The sequence below is a fragment of the Zeus faber genome (assembly GCF_960531495.2).
Source record: "Zeus faber genome assembly, chromosome: 12".
In the NCBI taxonomy this organism is placed as follows: domain Eukaryota; kingdom Metazoa; phylum Chordata; class Actinopteri; order Zeiformes; family Zeidae; genus Zeus; species Zeus faber.
This window is the reverse complement of record NC_137196.1, coordinates 24,760,092-24,775,625: the sequence shown is the minus strand read 5'-3', so window position 1 is coordinate 24,775,625 and position 15,534 is coordinate 24,760,092. Positions and strand designations below refer to the sequence as shown.

At 42.9% G+C, this 15,534-nt stretch overlaps 1 protein-coding gene across 1 annotated transcript in view; it reads right to left on the bottom strand.

Moving 5' to 3' along the window:
- carmil3 (capping protein regulator and myosin 1 linker 3) overlaps positions 1 to 15,534 on the bottom strand; it is a gene marked incomplete at its 5' end in the record, with an annotated part of 82,143 nt that overhangs the window by 658 nt on the left and 65,951 nt on the right. Inside the window, 13 exons of the mRNA XM_080010477.1 lie at positions 1,043 to 1,135; positions 1,482 to 1,553; positions 2,068 to 2,242; positions 2,768 to 2,880; positions 4,905 to 5,235; positions 6,237 to 6,387; positions 7,803 to 7,922; positions 9,035 to 9,114; positions 10,481 to 10,680; positions 10,811 to 10,877; positions 13,111 to 13,239; positions 14,911 to 14,998; positions 15,117 to 15,292. Coding sequence (XP_079866603.1) covers positions 1,043 to 1,135; positions 1,482 to 1,553; positions 2,068 to 2,242; positions 2,768 to 2,880; positions 4,905 to 5,235; positions 6,237 to 6,387; positions 7,803 to 7,922; positions 9,035 to 9,114; positions 10,481 to 10,680; positions 10,811 to 10,877; positions 13,111 to 13,239; positions 14,911 to 14,998; positions 15,117 to 15,292 — 1,795 coding nt within the window. The remainder of the gene's footprint in view (positions 1 to 1,042; positions 1,136 to 1,481; positions 1,554 to 2,067; positions 2,243 to 2,767; positions 2,881 to 4,904; positions 5,236 to 6,236; positions 6,388 to 7,802; positions 7,923 to 9,034; positions 9,115 to 10,480; positions 10,681 to 10,810; positions 10,878 to 13,110; positions 13,240 to 14,910; positions 14,999 to 15,116; positions 15,293 to 15,534) is intronic.

Genomic DNA, 15,534 nt, shown 5'->3' with positions numbered 1-15,534 from the left:
GTACTTTTGTTTTTGTAAGTTTTAAACTTCCGGGGTAACACGGTGAAAGGGTGAAGTCGCTGACATTTGGATCCATGTGGACCAGAGGGCTGATTTTGATTTGGAGCGAAGCAGGAGTCCGTGTGCAAAAGTTTTGTTTTGTGTTTGTTTTCATTTACCAGGCACTGCTGCAATAAAAGGCTGTGGCCGAACCTGAATCGCATCTTGAGTTCTGCCTTTCATACAGGGTTACACACATGTATACACACACACACACACACACACACACACACACACACACACACATACATATATACACATATACATACATATATACGTATATATACGTATATATATATATATATACGTATATATATATATATATATATATATATATATATACGTATATATATATATATATATATATATACGTATATATATATATATATATATATATATATATATATATACGTATATATATATATATATATATATAAAAGGCAAACACACATTTCAGTGCTCAGGACTAGGAAACAGCTCCACTGTCAGCTTGTCGTACAAAATGAAGAAGCGTAACACTGTCAGAGGGTATGTTAACAGGCAACAGTCAAAAATATTTTAGGTTGGCTTTAAACTTGAAAAAGGAACTTGCTTGTGAGAGGAACTTCTCACCGATACAACGGTAAGTGCTACGGGTAGCATTTAACTCCAAGATGGCAAAAGTCACTGCTTTGAGAAGAATTCTTTGCTCTTCTTTACATCAGGGATAATACATATACATATATATATATATATATATATATATATATATATATATATACATATATATACATATATACATATATATACACACACACACATATACATATATATATATATATATCTACACATATATCTACACACACACAGATATATATACACATACATATATATATATATATACATAAAATAGACATTAAAACTGAAAACTAAACCTAAAAATTGGCAAACGATGAAAAGGTTTCAGAGTTCTGGATTAAACGTGCTTCATGGTACTCATTTTTTGGGGAGGGGGGGTACATACAGCAGCTCCCGTCCAGAGAAGGGTTTCTGAGCTGGGGGTGGAAGGGCTTCTTCACAGGCAGTTTAGCATCCGAGGACCATTCCCGCTCCATGCCTGAAAATGGCGCGCACACACACACACACACACACACACACACACACACACACACACACACACACACACACACACACACACACACACACACACACACACACACACACACACACACACACACACACACACACACACACACACACACACACACAGTGGGGGTGGTGTGTGGGAGGGGGGGAGGGGAAGCTAAATAATCCAGATACTTGATTGTCAGGCAATCGAAAAGAGGTGCGTGCACACTCTTAAAAACAATGTTGACGTGCACATCACACATCGCACATACACACAGCACACATGCTCGCAGACATAGATAGATCCTAAAGGCAATCCCTAAAGTCCTACGCACCAATATCACAGGAGTGGGCTCTCCTGGTGTAAAGTGACTGAGCTGGAAATCCATTAGTGCCCCCATCTTCCTCTGAGTGGTGAAACACATGTCAACATCATCACCACCATTTTTTACTGATGTGATGTGGAAATGAGCTTTTTCTTTTAAAAATCCACATCATCATTATCTTAATTATTTTATTTAGATCTGATTAGAAAATGTGGTTTTTTTTTTTTTTACTAATATTTTTTTTTAAATATTGAATTGTAAATGCTGTGGTTGTCCTATTTTGTTCTGCACCAGACTGTAATGTATCATATTACAGCTGGACAGTCTTATTTTAAACAGTGATATTTAACCTGTCGCTGCAGCCACCCAGTGGGTTGTAAAAGTACTGCAAATGGGACGCCAAATCATTGGCAAAACATATAACATTATTATTATTATTATTATTAATATTATAATGATAAAATACTAAAATTAAATAAATAAAGTATATATACACACCGCATATAAAACAAATTTCTGTCTCTTTTGTTTTTTCGGTTTTCAAGCAGGTCTTGAGTCCAACAGAACAGTTTGAGTCTTCATGTTTTATCGATACCTTGAGTGAGGGTGGAGTTGGCGGACTCGGGCTCTTGGCGCGGGCACGGCGGGCTCCGCTCCTGAGCGGGCGGAGCGGCGGGCGGAGCCTCGGGCGGGGTGACGACGGGGGAGGATTTGGGGGTGATCTTGGTTTTCTCCGGGAGAGAACCGTCTCTGGACAGATCAACACTGGGCTAAAGGAGAGAGAGTTTCAAACTTGACTTGATGGATGTATGAGCTGGAACAACAATTTGATAAACAAATACAGCTGCAGGCAGCAATACGCGGGGTCCAGGGTAGTCGGACCTTCGTTAAAGTTCAACGGACGAGTGTGCTTTGGCTCTCTGTTCCGGTGTGTTTTGTGACTGCAGAAGTTCATTCTATGATCGGGTGGCGTTTGCGGCGGTGGGTGGGTTTCCTACGCTGCGACTAACGGCGGTGATCGTTCTGATGTAGGGCTGCACCATTATGGCTGAAATGATCATCACGATCAAATGATCATTATTTTTTCAATATTGTGGTCAGGATTACTCATATTTTGGGGAACAGAATTGAAAATAATAATACATAATAATACATATATACATAACAGCAAATAATGATAAATAAACTAGTAATGGTCAACAACAATAAAAAAATCTATCATAAATAATAATAATTATTATTATTACTATTATTATGATGACAATAAAACTGCTACAAAATAAATCAATACAAACCTTATTGGGGATAGGAGGGCGTTGGCCCTCTGGTCCCCTGGATTTCATTTTATCTTCCTGGCTTTGTTCGCCCCGTTCTCCTGCTCTCTCTCCTTCCAGCCTCCCTGCCTCCTCTGTTCACAAAGACACATTTGAAGGATTTGAGCATCCAGTGTAAGCATATTTCGAAGGGAAGTTAAAAGTTGTTCAGAATCTCATTTATTTTTTAACTCCTCATGGAGGCCTCGTCGTGGATATTATTACTCCTACGCCGCCACCAGGGGCGGAAATTACAGCGGGGTTCCGGGAATAAACAGTTGTCTCCCTCAACATATCATTGTTAACAAAACTATATCATTTGAAATAATAGGGGGATTCGCAGCTCTTCGCCAGCGTTGGGTCGCCAGTGATCAATGCACCGACAGTGTTTTTACTTTCAGAGGTAGGTTATTATATTTTACTCCGTTTCCCTGTGTAACAAAACAAGCACCGGGGGACGCGTTCTCTCCGAAACCAAAGTTACGCCCTTGGCCGCCACATATTCTGCTTTCTGTGTGTCCAAAGGGAGAGATAAAAATCAACCCTCACAACCACTTTGGTTCAGCAACATAGAGCGAGCGAGCGAGCGAGCGAGCGAGCGAGAGAGAGCCCTTCAAACCAAACAAAGCATTTATATTAGGAAGAGCCTGGGGTTTAATTCAGAGCTATTTTTTAGGAATCTTAAAAATCTAAAACCCTAATGACGTAACTCAATCCCACAGTGCGGTGTTTTTCCCCCACCACTGTTGGAGAGATGGGCAGGTGTCCCAATAAATCTTTTTCAAATTCCACTTTAAAAAATAAAATTGAGATTAGCTCATGCATGCAAGACCCAACTTGCACTTGAATCATTTGTGAATCATAAACTCTTAGGTCATAATAATAATAATAATAAGCAGTTCTATGGGTATGAAAAAAAAAAAGTGAAAACCTTGCACTGTAACAAAGCATGTTTTTTTTTTTTTTACATGGGTTTCTTTTTTCCATTTCTTGTTAATATAAAAAAATGATTTGTTAGACTGCAAGGTTTTGGGACTAAATAAATGTCTTCTTTATCCACAAAAAAAACCCAAAAAAAAAACAGGGAGAATTATGAATGAGCTGCTTGTGATCAGGAAAGAACAACAGCCCCGGGTTCGCCCTGAGCTGTGTACGAAGCATAACGAGATCATTCTCGGCTCAGCCTTTAAAATTAAAAAGTAAGGTGCTCAATTATTTAACAATGATTTAATGGTGTCCAGGTTTGGCCTCCGGCTATTGTACCAATGTTTTAGGTCCCACTACGATGCGTCTTTACCAGATAAAGATCAGAGGGATTTCACTGTGACTCAAACGCGTCTGTCCCACGGCGCCCAAAACCCGGTACCACCCGCTAACATCTGGCTTTTGTCATGAGTGGGAAAGGTTACACCCGGGTTCCAGTCCTGGGTCAAATGACCGTGTAATGGTCAGGGGTTTTCATCGGCTCCATCTCCGATCGGCTCTGATGAAAACACGACACCCGGGTCGACCCCAGAATATCGCGTGTTGAAGTTCGGGACGTTGGCTGCTTAAATAGACAGGAATATGCGCGTCAGTCCATCATTTCATATCCAAGTTTAGAATCCAAAATCAAAACCATTTTTAAACAGCTGAAAACATATTTAACCCTGCGAATAATTAGCAGCAGTTTTTATTCTTATTATCATTTTGTTACTTTTAATATTTTATTCATTATTTTGTTTGCATTATCTTGTCACATTTCATGCTTTTAAAGGTTTAAATTCTTCTTCATCCTGTTGAACTTGACCTTTTAAGGGGCCTTTTACCCATTTGTTTTCTTTTTAATTTTTATTTTAGCCTTCATGTGAGTTGCATTTTAGGTATGAAATGCGCTTTATGAGTAAAGTGTATTATCCTCATTATTGGAACATGACCATCCAAAATGCAGTACCTAGGCTCTCCTGCGGGTGTCGCTGCCTCATTGCAGCCAGATTTCAACCTTTCTTTTTATTTTATTTTTTTTTAAACGTTAGGCACATTAATGTGAGCTGCATTCATGTATGTAAGGCGCTATAAAACCAAATGTATTATTATTATTATCATCATTGTTGAAAAACAAGCATCTTAAATGCAGTACCTAAGCTTTCCTGCAGGTGTCGCTGCCTCATCGCAGCCAGACTGGGCTTGCTGCTCTGTGGAGGAGGCTCCGGCCTTTGCACGCCAGCCTCCTGCTTCTCCTCCACCTCCGCCACGTCGGCCTCCGTCTCCATCAGGGGGACGATCCTCTCCTGCCTCCGCTCCGCCTCGCCCGCCCGCCCCTCGGGTGCGGGGGCGTGGCCGTGGCCGTTGCCGTGGGCGACCGAGGACGTCTGGTCCAGAGGCTTCCCGTCGCAGGTGCTGCCGCTGCCGTCCGAGTCTTCGATTTCGGCGCCGATGCAGCTGTACACCATGCTGACCAGGTCCGTGGACTGGCATGGAGGACGAGAGGGACGGGGAGAGAGAGAGAGAGAGAGAGAGAGAGAAAGGGAGAGGATCAAAGCAAAGCCGCTCCATCTTTCGCTCTGTCGGACGTCGGGCGGCCCACATAAACACAAACCGCTGAGAGGAAATGGAGGGCTCGGGCGACGCCCCGCCATGTCACCTCCACGGTAATAAACCCAGAGCAGGGGAAGCAAGCGCTTTTGATCCCTATCTGGAAAATGAGTTGGGAACATAACATCTGATATACAAACTGGGTCGACCAGGCTTTGTTTTGTCTCTTTTGTGCCAAGAAGAAACATGAAAAGGCGAAATATTTTGGCTTCTTCCGCGTCGCCTGCGCGGGTGATGTCCAGGAGCCCCGCCCCTGAGGTCAGAGGTCAGCTTGCCTTGATGGGTGTTTCGGCAGGACGGACGCCTGCTGCCGGACCTGCTCGTAACCGGGACGTCACAACTCAAGGACGGCCGCCATGAGGGACAAAACACAGACATGGAGGCGCTTCAAACCGGCCCGGGCGTAATTCCAAGGTCAAATTCAACCGCAAAGATGCTCGATTGGAAAAGAGCTACAGAGACAGTCAAAAGTCAAAATAAGTAGGGAAAAATAAAATTAAATCTAAAAAGTCAAATAGATTGAAGGATTATTTGAGTTGTTCTAGTGTTTGTTGCATCTGTCGTTGGTGAACAGTACTTTCACCTCCTACGTGTGACCAACTACGTTAAAATAGCAGAGGAAGCACATACACAACACAAATACATTCAACAGCGGTTTCTTATGAAGCAACAGCTTAAAAAAAAAGGAGATATATATATATAGATATATATATATCTATATATATATAGATATATATATATATACATACACACACATACACACACACACACACACACACACTAATATATATACATTTACATATACACACACACACATATATATGGGATTTAATTTAAAAAAATATATAAAAATAAAAAACAACAGGCTGTGCAGTACCTGTCTCTGGATGAGGCAGGACGGGCTGGACGGCCTGACGCCGTGCAGCGGCCGAGGAGAGGCCGCGCTGCCGTTGGCTGCCAGAGCCGCCGCCTCCCCCTTCCCACAATCCTTTGCGTGTTGGATCAAGGAGTAGATGTTGTCCGCGGCGCTGCAGGGGCGAACAGAGAGAATGACGGATTCTAACTGGTTCTCAGCCTCATTTCTATCTCCACTGCATGGCCAACTAAACGCTGCTTCCCGGTTAAAAATAGATGGACGGACACACGGACCCGGGGGCTGTTTCAACTGCCCCCTGTGATACAGCACATGGCGGAAAAAAAAAAAAAGGTAAATCCATAATAAAGGTGTGATACGACGGCAAAGAGAAGACAAGCCTCAAAAAACAAACAACATAAAGATGACAGTAAAACCGGCCGGCTTCAATAAGCTCAACTTTTGTCAGAGAAAAAAAATTAGTAGTATTACTCTATTATTACTATTACTATATTATTATGAGACAATAATATAATAATAATAATATGTGTTGGAAGCTGTTATCTCAGTTTCGATTAAGCACACTGTTAACCTAAGAGGCAAACCACCCATTGTAGAATTACTGCAGTGTGTGTGTGTGTGTATATATATATATATATATATATATATATATATATATATATATATATATATATATATACATACACACACACACACACAGCATCTGTGGGATGGGCTGGAACAACAAGCCCGTTCCATGGGGGCCCCACTTTTCTCCTGCCATGGGCACATTACACGACTTTCAGAGTCATCAGAGCGCTGCTCACACGACACAACTTGTCTTGTGATCGGGATTCTTGCGGTCTTGTGGTTTCACACTACATGACTAATGGATGACAGGGGCGTCACACATTACAAGATCTTCAGAGTCCCAGATGAGTCTGTCTGATCTCCAAACTGTTTTTTCACAGAAACACACACAAGGATTGACACTGGAATTGATGCGATACCATGCGTGGGGACGGGATTATTTATTATTCTTGATCCCTGTATAAAAATATGTAAATAAATAAATAAATAATAAAAGCGGATTTAAAAAATAAATATATGAAAAACCTCGACCAGTCAGAGCATTTTTCGGTGGCACGAGGGGAACCTACACATTATTAAGCAGGTGCTTTTAATGTTTTTAATGCTGATCGGTGTGTGCCTTCCCCAGTCTTTTTTTTTTTTTTTTTTATCTTTAATATCAAATTTTGCAACCAATAGCATCTCCCCACTGCCACTAAAATGTCAGTGCTAATCCCAGTACTTATCTATTTTTTTTTTTCTGCTCAAGTATTTTATTCCTCTTTGGCGCCTACTCTCGACGACTGCACGATTATGTAAGATCACCCTCAATATATTTAATGCAAAACAAAAATCAGTTCAAGCAAATGAAGCCGGATTTGAGAGGGGGCTGTGTTCTGCTGCCATTTAAATATTCACGAAGCATCGTAGTCGCGTTAAAAATCCTCCCCGGTCACTTTAAAGGAACAGTGCAGTGCCTCCGCGTTCCGCGTTCGGGTCCTCGCTCCTCCCCCGCCTTACTCTGAGTCCTGGTTGGAGATGGTGGAGTTGCGGTTTTTGCGGAAGCCGGAGAAGATGGACAGCATGCTGCGCCTCTTCTTCCTCCTCAAAGACTGGTTCTGATGGAGGGATGACAGTTGGCTGAGAGAGAGAGAGAGAGGGAGACATTTTAATGAACATGTATATTTCAAATATAATAAAACTAAATAATTCAATGGTATTTCTTTACAAATAAAATTCTATTTTTCCTTAAAACGCTGATAAACCAATAGACAGGAGCTTATGCAGGGCCGCGTCGATCACCACCGTCGCCGCATGGCGCAAAGTACGTCTGTGGCAGACTCGGGGGCGTGGTGGAGCGCGCCCCGGGAGGCGAAGTGCCAGCTGTGGCCAACTGAACGACCGGCCAATCACAGCAGCTGGGAAGGCATTTTAATCTGTCGGTCTTGTCTCGCAGGAGGGGGACGGCAGGGTCGGCTCCGAGGGAGTCCCGGTCGAGGCCCTGCCCACAAACATCCCATATTCACTGCGCGATCCTAACTGGAGCTCGTTTGGAATAAAACCGCCGTGCCGGCGCTTCAACCCCGCACTGCGCGTCCTCGGCGAGGGCCTTTTGTGCCGATCGCGACACAACGTCCGTGTTTCTTCTTCGATCGTTAAAATAAACAAGCTGCGAGAGCGCAGCGGCGTTAACCCCGCGGCCGGAAGACATTTCACGTCTGAGACTTTCGAGTTGGCCGCGGGTCAGGAGAGGTCGCCAACCGACCGACCGGGTGGATGTGAGGTGCACTGACGGCTACGCCCCCCCCACCGAGTCCACCAGGATCCTTCCCACACCCGCTACAAAACCAGCCGGGACCCAAAAGAAAGGCCTTTTTAACTGACGAAGGAAAAAAATAACATACCGCGTGTGTGCGTCATGTGACGTCAAGGTCACATCAGTCAATAAATAATAATCATCTGGGTGACTACACACCCCCACTATTCAGACCCCCCCCGGGCCCCGCCCGGATACAGTTTCATTCATTCATAAAATTAAGTCTGAGGGGCAACTAGATTTCACCTCAGCACCAATGCACCGTGAGAGCAAGCTCAGAATCTACTGCTCATTCTTCAGTATGCATGGACAGTGTAGTGTGTATAAATATATATTATTATTATATATATTTTTTTTAAACGGGTTTAAAATGGAGAAATCAACCACGAGCTGTTAGTTAATTCCAATAGGAATCCGTCTAATTCAGCGGTCTCACCTGTCGGGAAGCACTCGCTTGGTGTAAAAATCTGGTAATCCATCCTCCAGGAGGTTCACGCCTCCATTCTCTGAACAATGCTGAACATGGGCACACACACACACACACACACACACACACACACACACACACACACACACACACACACACACACACACACACACACACACACACACACACACACACACACACACACACACACACACACACACACACACAGCAGATAACAGGATTACACCAACTAACGCCTCCATTTAGACTAAAGTTATCATTTGGAAAGGCCAGCTGGCACAGAGGCATCACCTGCAAAAAGTAAAGTAAAGCCATTTGATAAACTTCCATCCCTGCTGACCCGGCCCACTTTGTCCTGATTTAGTAAAAAAATTAAAAATACATCAAAGTCTTAAAACTCACAAAATCCTAAGGTACCCCCCCCCCCCCCCGAAGAGCAGAGCAGGAGATATGAAGATCTGAGCGACACACACACACACACACACACACACACACACACACACACACACACACACACACACACACACACACACACACACACACACACACACACACACACACACACACACACACACACACACACACACACAAAATCGCTTTGTTTTGGTTTTGTTTGTTTCTAAGAGGGAGCTAATTTTGGAAAATGCCGGTGGCACAGAAAACAATATGAATTCATCAAAGTTCAGATTAGAGACAGGAGAGATAAGGCAACATGGAATTGGATAAACAAAACAAGTCCCGTATATGTACATTATATAGCGTCCAGTGTGCTTTTATACAGTATACACTATATAAATATAAATGCAAAATACATAACATTTGGTCATTTTTATTTATTTATAATTAAAAAAAATTAAAAAAAAATTAAAAAAAGTACAATCCCTGATCTGTAATTTGTCGAAATATGTGCAACACTCTGATTCCTATATATGTATTTAGTTATTTCTACCTAGGTATATATTTTTATATATTTTATATTGTTTATAGTGCTTACCTTGATTCTTTCTTACTTTCAGTTACTATGACTCTTTATTGACGCTCTCTATTTCCTGTTGTCACTTTATGCGGCTGTAACTGGGCAGATTTCCCCGTTGTAGGACGAATAAAGGTTCATCTTATCTTAACCCAAAAAATTACCTCATGGAAGGTCTTTCCATGTTTCCATCAATTGATCCATTTATCAATTTTTGGGTACTATGGTTTCATACACGCTTAATACGCCCACATACTAACTTCTTGTAATAAAATAAATATGTGAGGATGTGATTTCGGACTCTTTCGTATTTCGTGATCCTATTTCTCACTGGTGGACAGGCAGCGTCCTTCACTGTGACCCTACACGAGAACACACACACACACACACACACACACACACACACACACGCACACACGCACACGCGCGCACCAGAGCAAGGTCAAAGGTCATGGACTCACAGCCTCAGGTGGCAGGTGCCCCGCCCGGTGTCTCCGCGGGGGCCTGGGCCGGACGTGGGTCACGTGGCGCAGTGGGGAGCCGTTGGTGGGAAGGGTGGCGAGGCAGTCCCACGACGCCGAGCGGGACAGGGGGGCCGGGTGAGCCGGGTCGGCGGAGGGGGGAGGAGGAGGAGGGGAGGAGCAGGCCTCCTCACCCAGACCTGGGGCGGGGAAGAGGGGAGGATGGGGAGCTGTGCTTAGCTGCTCCCTTTTTGTTGTCCAAAAAAAGCCTGTTCCACGGGCGGCATTTATTTTTTGTTTTTTTTCTTTAAATGTCATTTGGGGCCTCACTCAGGCGGGTGGAGACGGGACGGATCCTCCTGGTCCTGGCGCTCCGCTTCTTTATGGCAATCGTATCCTGTTGACAAAAAAAGAAAAACACAAATAAAAAGTTTAAAAGTTATGGGATCTAAACCTGAATTAAAAAAAAATATATATGAAAAACTATTGTTGATTTTGTCATGGCTAAGCGTGCAGCTTCATCACATGCATTATGGGATACACTTGCCAGTGTAGTTTTATGCCAGTGGCATATTTACAATATTTCACATTGTAATTTCCAATTTTTTAAAATGTTTTTAGGTTATTATTCTGTTTATAGTATATACATTATTTTCAAATTCTTCAATGTTCTAATTCATTTTCAGGTTCCGATAGATTTAGGTTGACAATTTCATTCCTTTTATTAATTGTTTTCATAATTTTCAATGGTTTAATTACAGTAGGTATGGTTTTAATTAATCATTCGGTTTGTTGTATATTTTCAAAATTTTCCATCTTCCAGTTCATTCTGAGGTTTATTGCTGATGATCATTGCTTTATATTTGCTGTTTTTTTGTTCTTATCACTTCATTATAATTGCCTATATTTTTGTCAGGTGTTGTGACAATGCAATTTCCCTCCGGGGATGAATCTATCTATCCATCCATCCATCCATCCACCCACACATCTACTTATCTATCCATCCATACAGCCATCTATCTATCCATCCATCCCAAAAATCGGATCCAACCATTTGTTCCTTTGGGTCCAGGTTGTACTGGCAGTCAGTCTGTGTGGCAGAACTTCACACAGGAAGTGGAAGCGGGTCATCTGTTTGAAACTCAAATCTAAAATCTGCTTCCACCTCCTGTTCGCCTTTCAAATCGGAACAGTAAAAAAAAATAAAAAATCAAATAAATAAAAAATTGAAAAAACGTCCCGCGTTTCGGCTCCCACCTGGAATCAACTCGTGGACATTTGGTTCCTTCACAAACAAAAAGAAGCGACGCGGCCAACTCTTCAAATGTCCATTTCATTTCCCCCGCGTTTGTGAAGTTTGTAAAGGCGTCTAAAAATAAAACCCGCCCGAGCGAACAACTTCCAGCCCGGGCCTCTCGTAGAAGACAGAAAACAACCAAAATAAATGTACAGTGTATTTAAGCTCCCTCTAAAATTATAAAACATTCACCAGCCACGGTAAAGGTTAATCAGGTCACATAAAAAAATAAAATTAAAAAATGCTGCAGCTTTCGTCTTGTGCTGCAGTAGTTTTTTTGTTTTTTTGTTCCACAATCTGCTTTCCATAGGTTGTGATGTCTCTGCTTATGAGCGTTTTCTCTCACATCTCTCTGAAGGAACTCAGACAATGTTTCCGATGCCAATAAACCCCTTTGAATTGAGAAAGTCAGACGTCTGTCAAAAAGCAAATAAATAAATAAAAATTTTCAAGAGGGAAAACAACACCGTGTGTCATTGTAACCGGCGTCCCACGCTGCGCGAGCGGCGGATTTATCAGAGAAATTGTGAAAAGTGAGCGGACGCCTGGGGAGAGCCCCGCCCGCTCCTGTGTGACTGTAAATAGAAGCACCTGGCAGGTTATGGCACAGAGAGCCACCCTACGAAAAGTTTGGTGAAGGATTGTCCGGTTTGGGCGAGAACTGAGGAAGTTGCAGCGACGTAGAGATCCTTCAGGTTTTTATTTGTATTTTCTTTAGAGCGTCTGTTAAAAGTGCAACGTTTGAGCGTTTTAAAGTGAGTGTGTATGGGAGACGCCGCCCTGCAAACTGATGCCGGGGTCACACCGCCGGCGACGGGGCTTCTGTGCACCGGGCGTCCGCGACCCCGCCGGCTCGAAATCGATGGGCTGTTGTGGGCGCATTAAACATTTCCGACCTCTCTCCCTTTCCATATTTAATATAATTATGGAGATAGATGGCGCCGTGTGTACTTTTTTCTTTTTAATTAAAATGAGGGCGCTGTTCGCTTGGCAAAATAAATTACCTCCCGAAAAGAATTCCATAAATAATCTAGCCCTCCGTTCCTTAAAATAAAGATTGTCCTTACTGGATGAACATAAAATGACGTGTTCCTTATTTTATCGATAGTTTAAGGGACATTTTTCATGAATTGAAAAAAAATAGAAAACCCAATCATGTGTCCGGGCATCCGTTTTCCAAGGATGGAAGGAAAGTGAGAGGAACCCTGATCGCAATTGAGCCGCTCGATTTGACGTATTTCATGTCCCTGCGGCTTGTAAACTCTGGAGGGGGAAAAACATATACACTACACTGTACATATATATAATAATAATATTATGGATGCAGACGTACGATGCCCAGGTTGAGGCTCAGCTCGTCGTCGGGGAACTCCAGCGAGTCGTGGATCCTGGACTGACGGGCGGCGGAGCGACGGCTCGTCCCCACGTCGTCCCAGCGCTTCGCCTGCGAGACCTGCCGCAGCTGCAGAACGCACGCACGCACGCGCACGCACGCACACACACACACACACACACACGCACACGCACACGCACACACACACACACACACACACACACACACAGAGTTATCTTCCCTCATTCGTGACTGTATTTCACTGCATCATTTACATTTCTGTTTTTTACTTGAGCTTATATTCGTCACTTTTTGTTTTCCGTTTGCTTTGGGAAATTAGAATGTGTGTTTCCCATGACGAAAAACAAACAAAAACAACCAGTGCACACATAAAATTGAACGTGCATATGGAATGGAAAAATCAAATAGAAAAATCACAAAAAGACACCGGTCACAGACAGGTTAGACAGGTCACAGCAACAAATGCTTCATCCACATTCCTGCACACCCCCTGCTGGGAGCGCCACTCTGTCCTTTCCTTCCACAGAAAAGGAGAGACTAGATTATTACATTACATTACAGACGCTTTTATCCAAAGCGACTTACAATTGTTCAATCACCGACGGCATAGCCATCAGGAGCAATTAGGGGTTAAGTGTCTTGCTCAAGGACACTACAGCATGCTAGCAGGAGGAGCCTGGGATCCAACCAGCAACCTTTAGATTACTAGACCACCAGCTCTACCGCCTGAGCTACCATCCCCTTTTAGATTGTTCTGTGTTGTTGGTTTGCACTGGGCGAACTCTGAATATAAACCCATTTTTGTGATTAGGGAGGTGATAGGACACACTGGCCCTGCAGTGGAATGGAAAAAATAAAATAATATAAAGTGATGCAGCCAAAAAAGAATGACAAATGGGCTTTAGAGAAAATCCACAGGGACTCTGAGTTTATTTCATATTGAATAATATTTCATTAAAAGATTACAGAGCGTCGTTCTATTTATGTACGTTTATTACTTACTTAATATTTGTATTACTCATTTGATGTTATTTATTGTTTCATAAAAAGGTGATGAGCTTCAGTCTAATAATTATGTTTGTAATTGTGTTATAATATTTATAATATAACACAGTTTCTACCACTGATGCGTTTGGTATTTCTTTGGTATTGTTCTTCAACGTCTGGCTCCTGCTGGTGCGCCCTGCTGAAATAGCCCAAATTCCACGGTTCCCCGTGCAGCCTGATGTTATCCGGGCTGGAACGCCCGCCCACTCACGGTGAAATAAAAGTGAAAGATTTCCTCACGCTCGCTCAATCAGATCAAAATAAAAAGTCCTCCAGGCTCCGCCTAAAAAAAACCAAACAAACTTCACTCAGACTCTCCATTACGGATGCCATGTCGTAGCCTGGCGCTGGTGAGAATCTGCTTTGTTTGTTTTGATATTTAAAAAAATATCGCAGCCCAATGGGGGAGGGGTATTGGTTATTGTTAGTTATTGCACATTTTCTTCACAATTTTGGATTTCACACACAATTCTATTCATTGTTTCTTGTTTATTTTAAGACTTTTTCTTTAGGTTTATTTTTTTTGGTTTGTTTTATTTTTCAAAATTGAAGGTATATTACATATTGACAGTTATTTTCTTTTCATATTCCAATTACTTTATTATTACTGCCTTACGCTGCAAATTCCCTCTGGGGAAGAATAAAGTATCTTTCCATGCATACATCCATCCACCCATTCCTCCATCCATCCACCCAGATAGAAGTCATGCAGTATGGTGGCATTACCAGTACCAGGGTCTTATGGGTGGTGTAGAGCTCCTGGAGGATCTGGTCCACGATGGAGTTGGTGAGGTATGAGACCACAGAGAGCTTCACCTCCCTGACGGAGAGAAAGAGAGAGAGAGGAAGGGGGAGACGAAGAGAAAGGAACAGAAGGTAAGACAGGACATCCAGGGAGCAACGTTGGATAACCCTCATCCCTCCATCCCTCCACTCACTCCAGTGCTCTGTTGATGTCCTCGGCCGCTCTCTCCATCAGGGCGCTCCGCACAGTGGAGCGAGGGATGGACACCTGCTCGGAGATGGAGGACAGCGGCGGGCTGAGTCTCTCAGCCGCCGACGACGACATGGGACACAGCTCGCGGCACAGGGACACCATGGAGTCCACGATCACCTGGGGACGTCATTGCCAATAATTATTTATAATTATTATTTATTTACTTATTTGATATATATATTAAATAACCTATTCCTTCGAGGACCCACGGGGGGCCGTGGACCCAAGTTTGAGAAACCGCTGATCTAACATTGACATGTGTGAGAGAAAACCCACAATTTTCTTCAATATCTCAAATGTTTGCTATGAGATATTAAAGACATTTTTTTCCTCCCACCACCATAGGAACTGTAGATCAG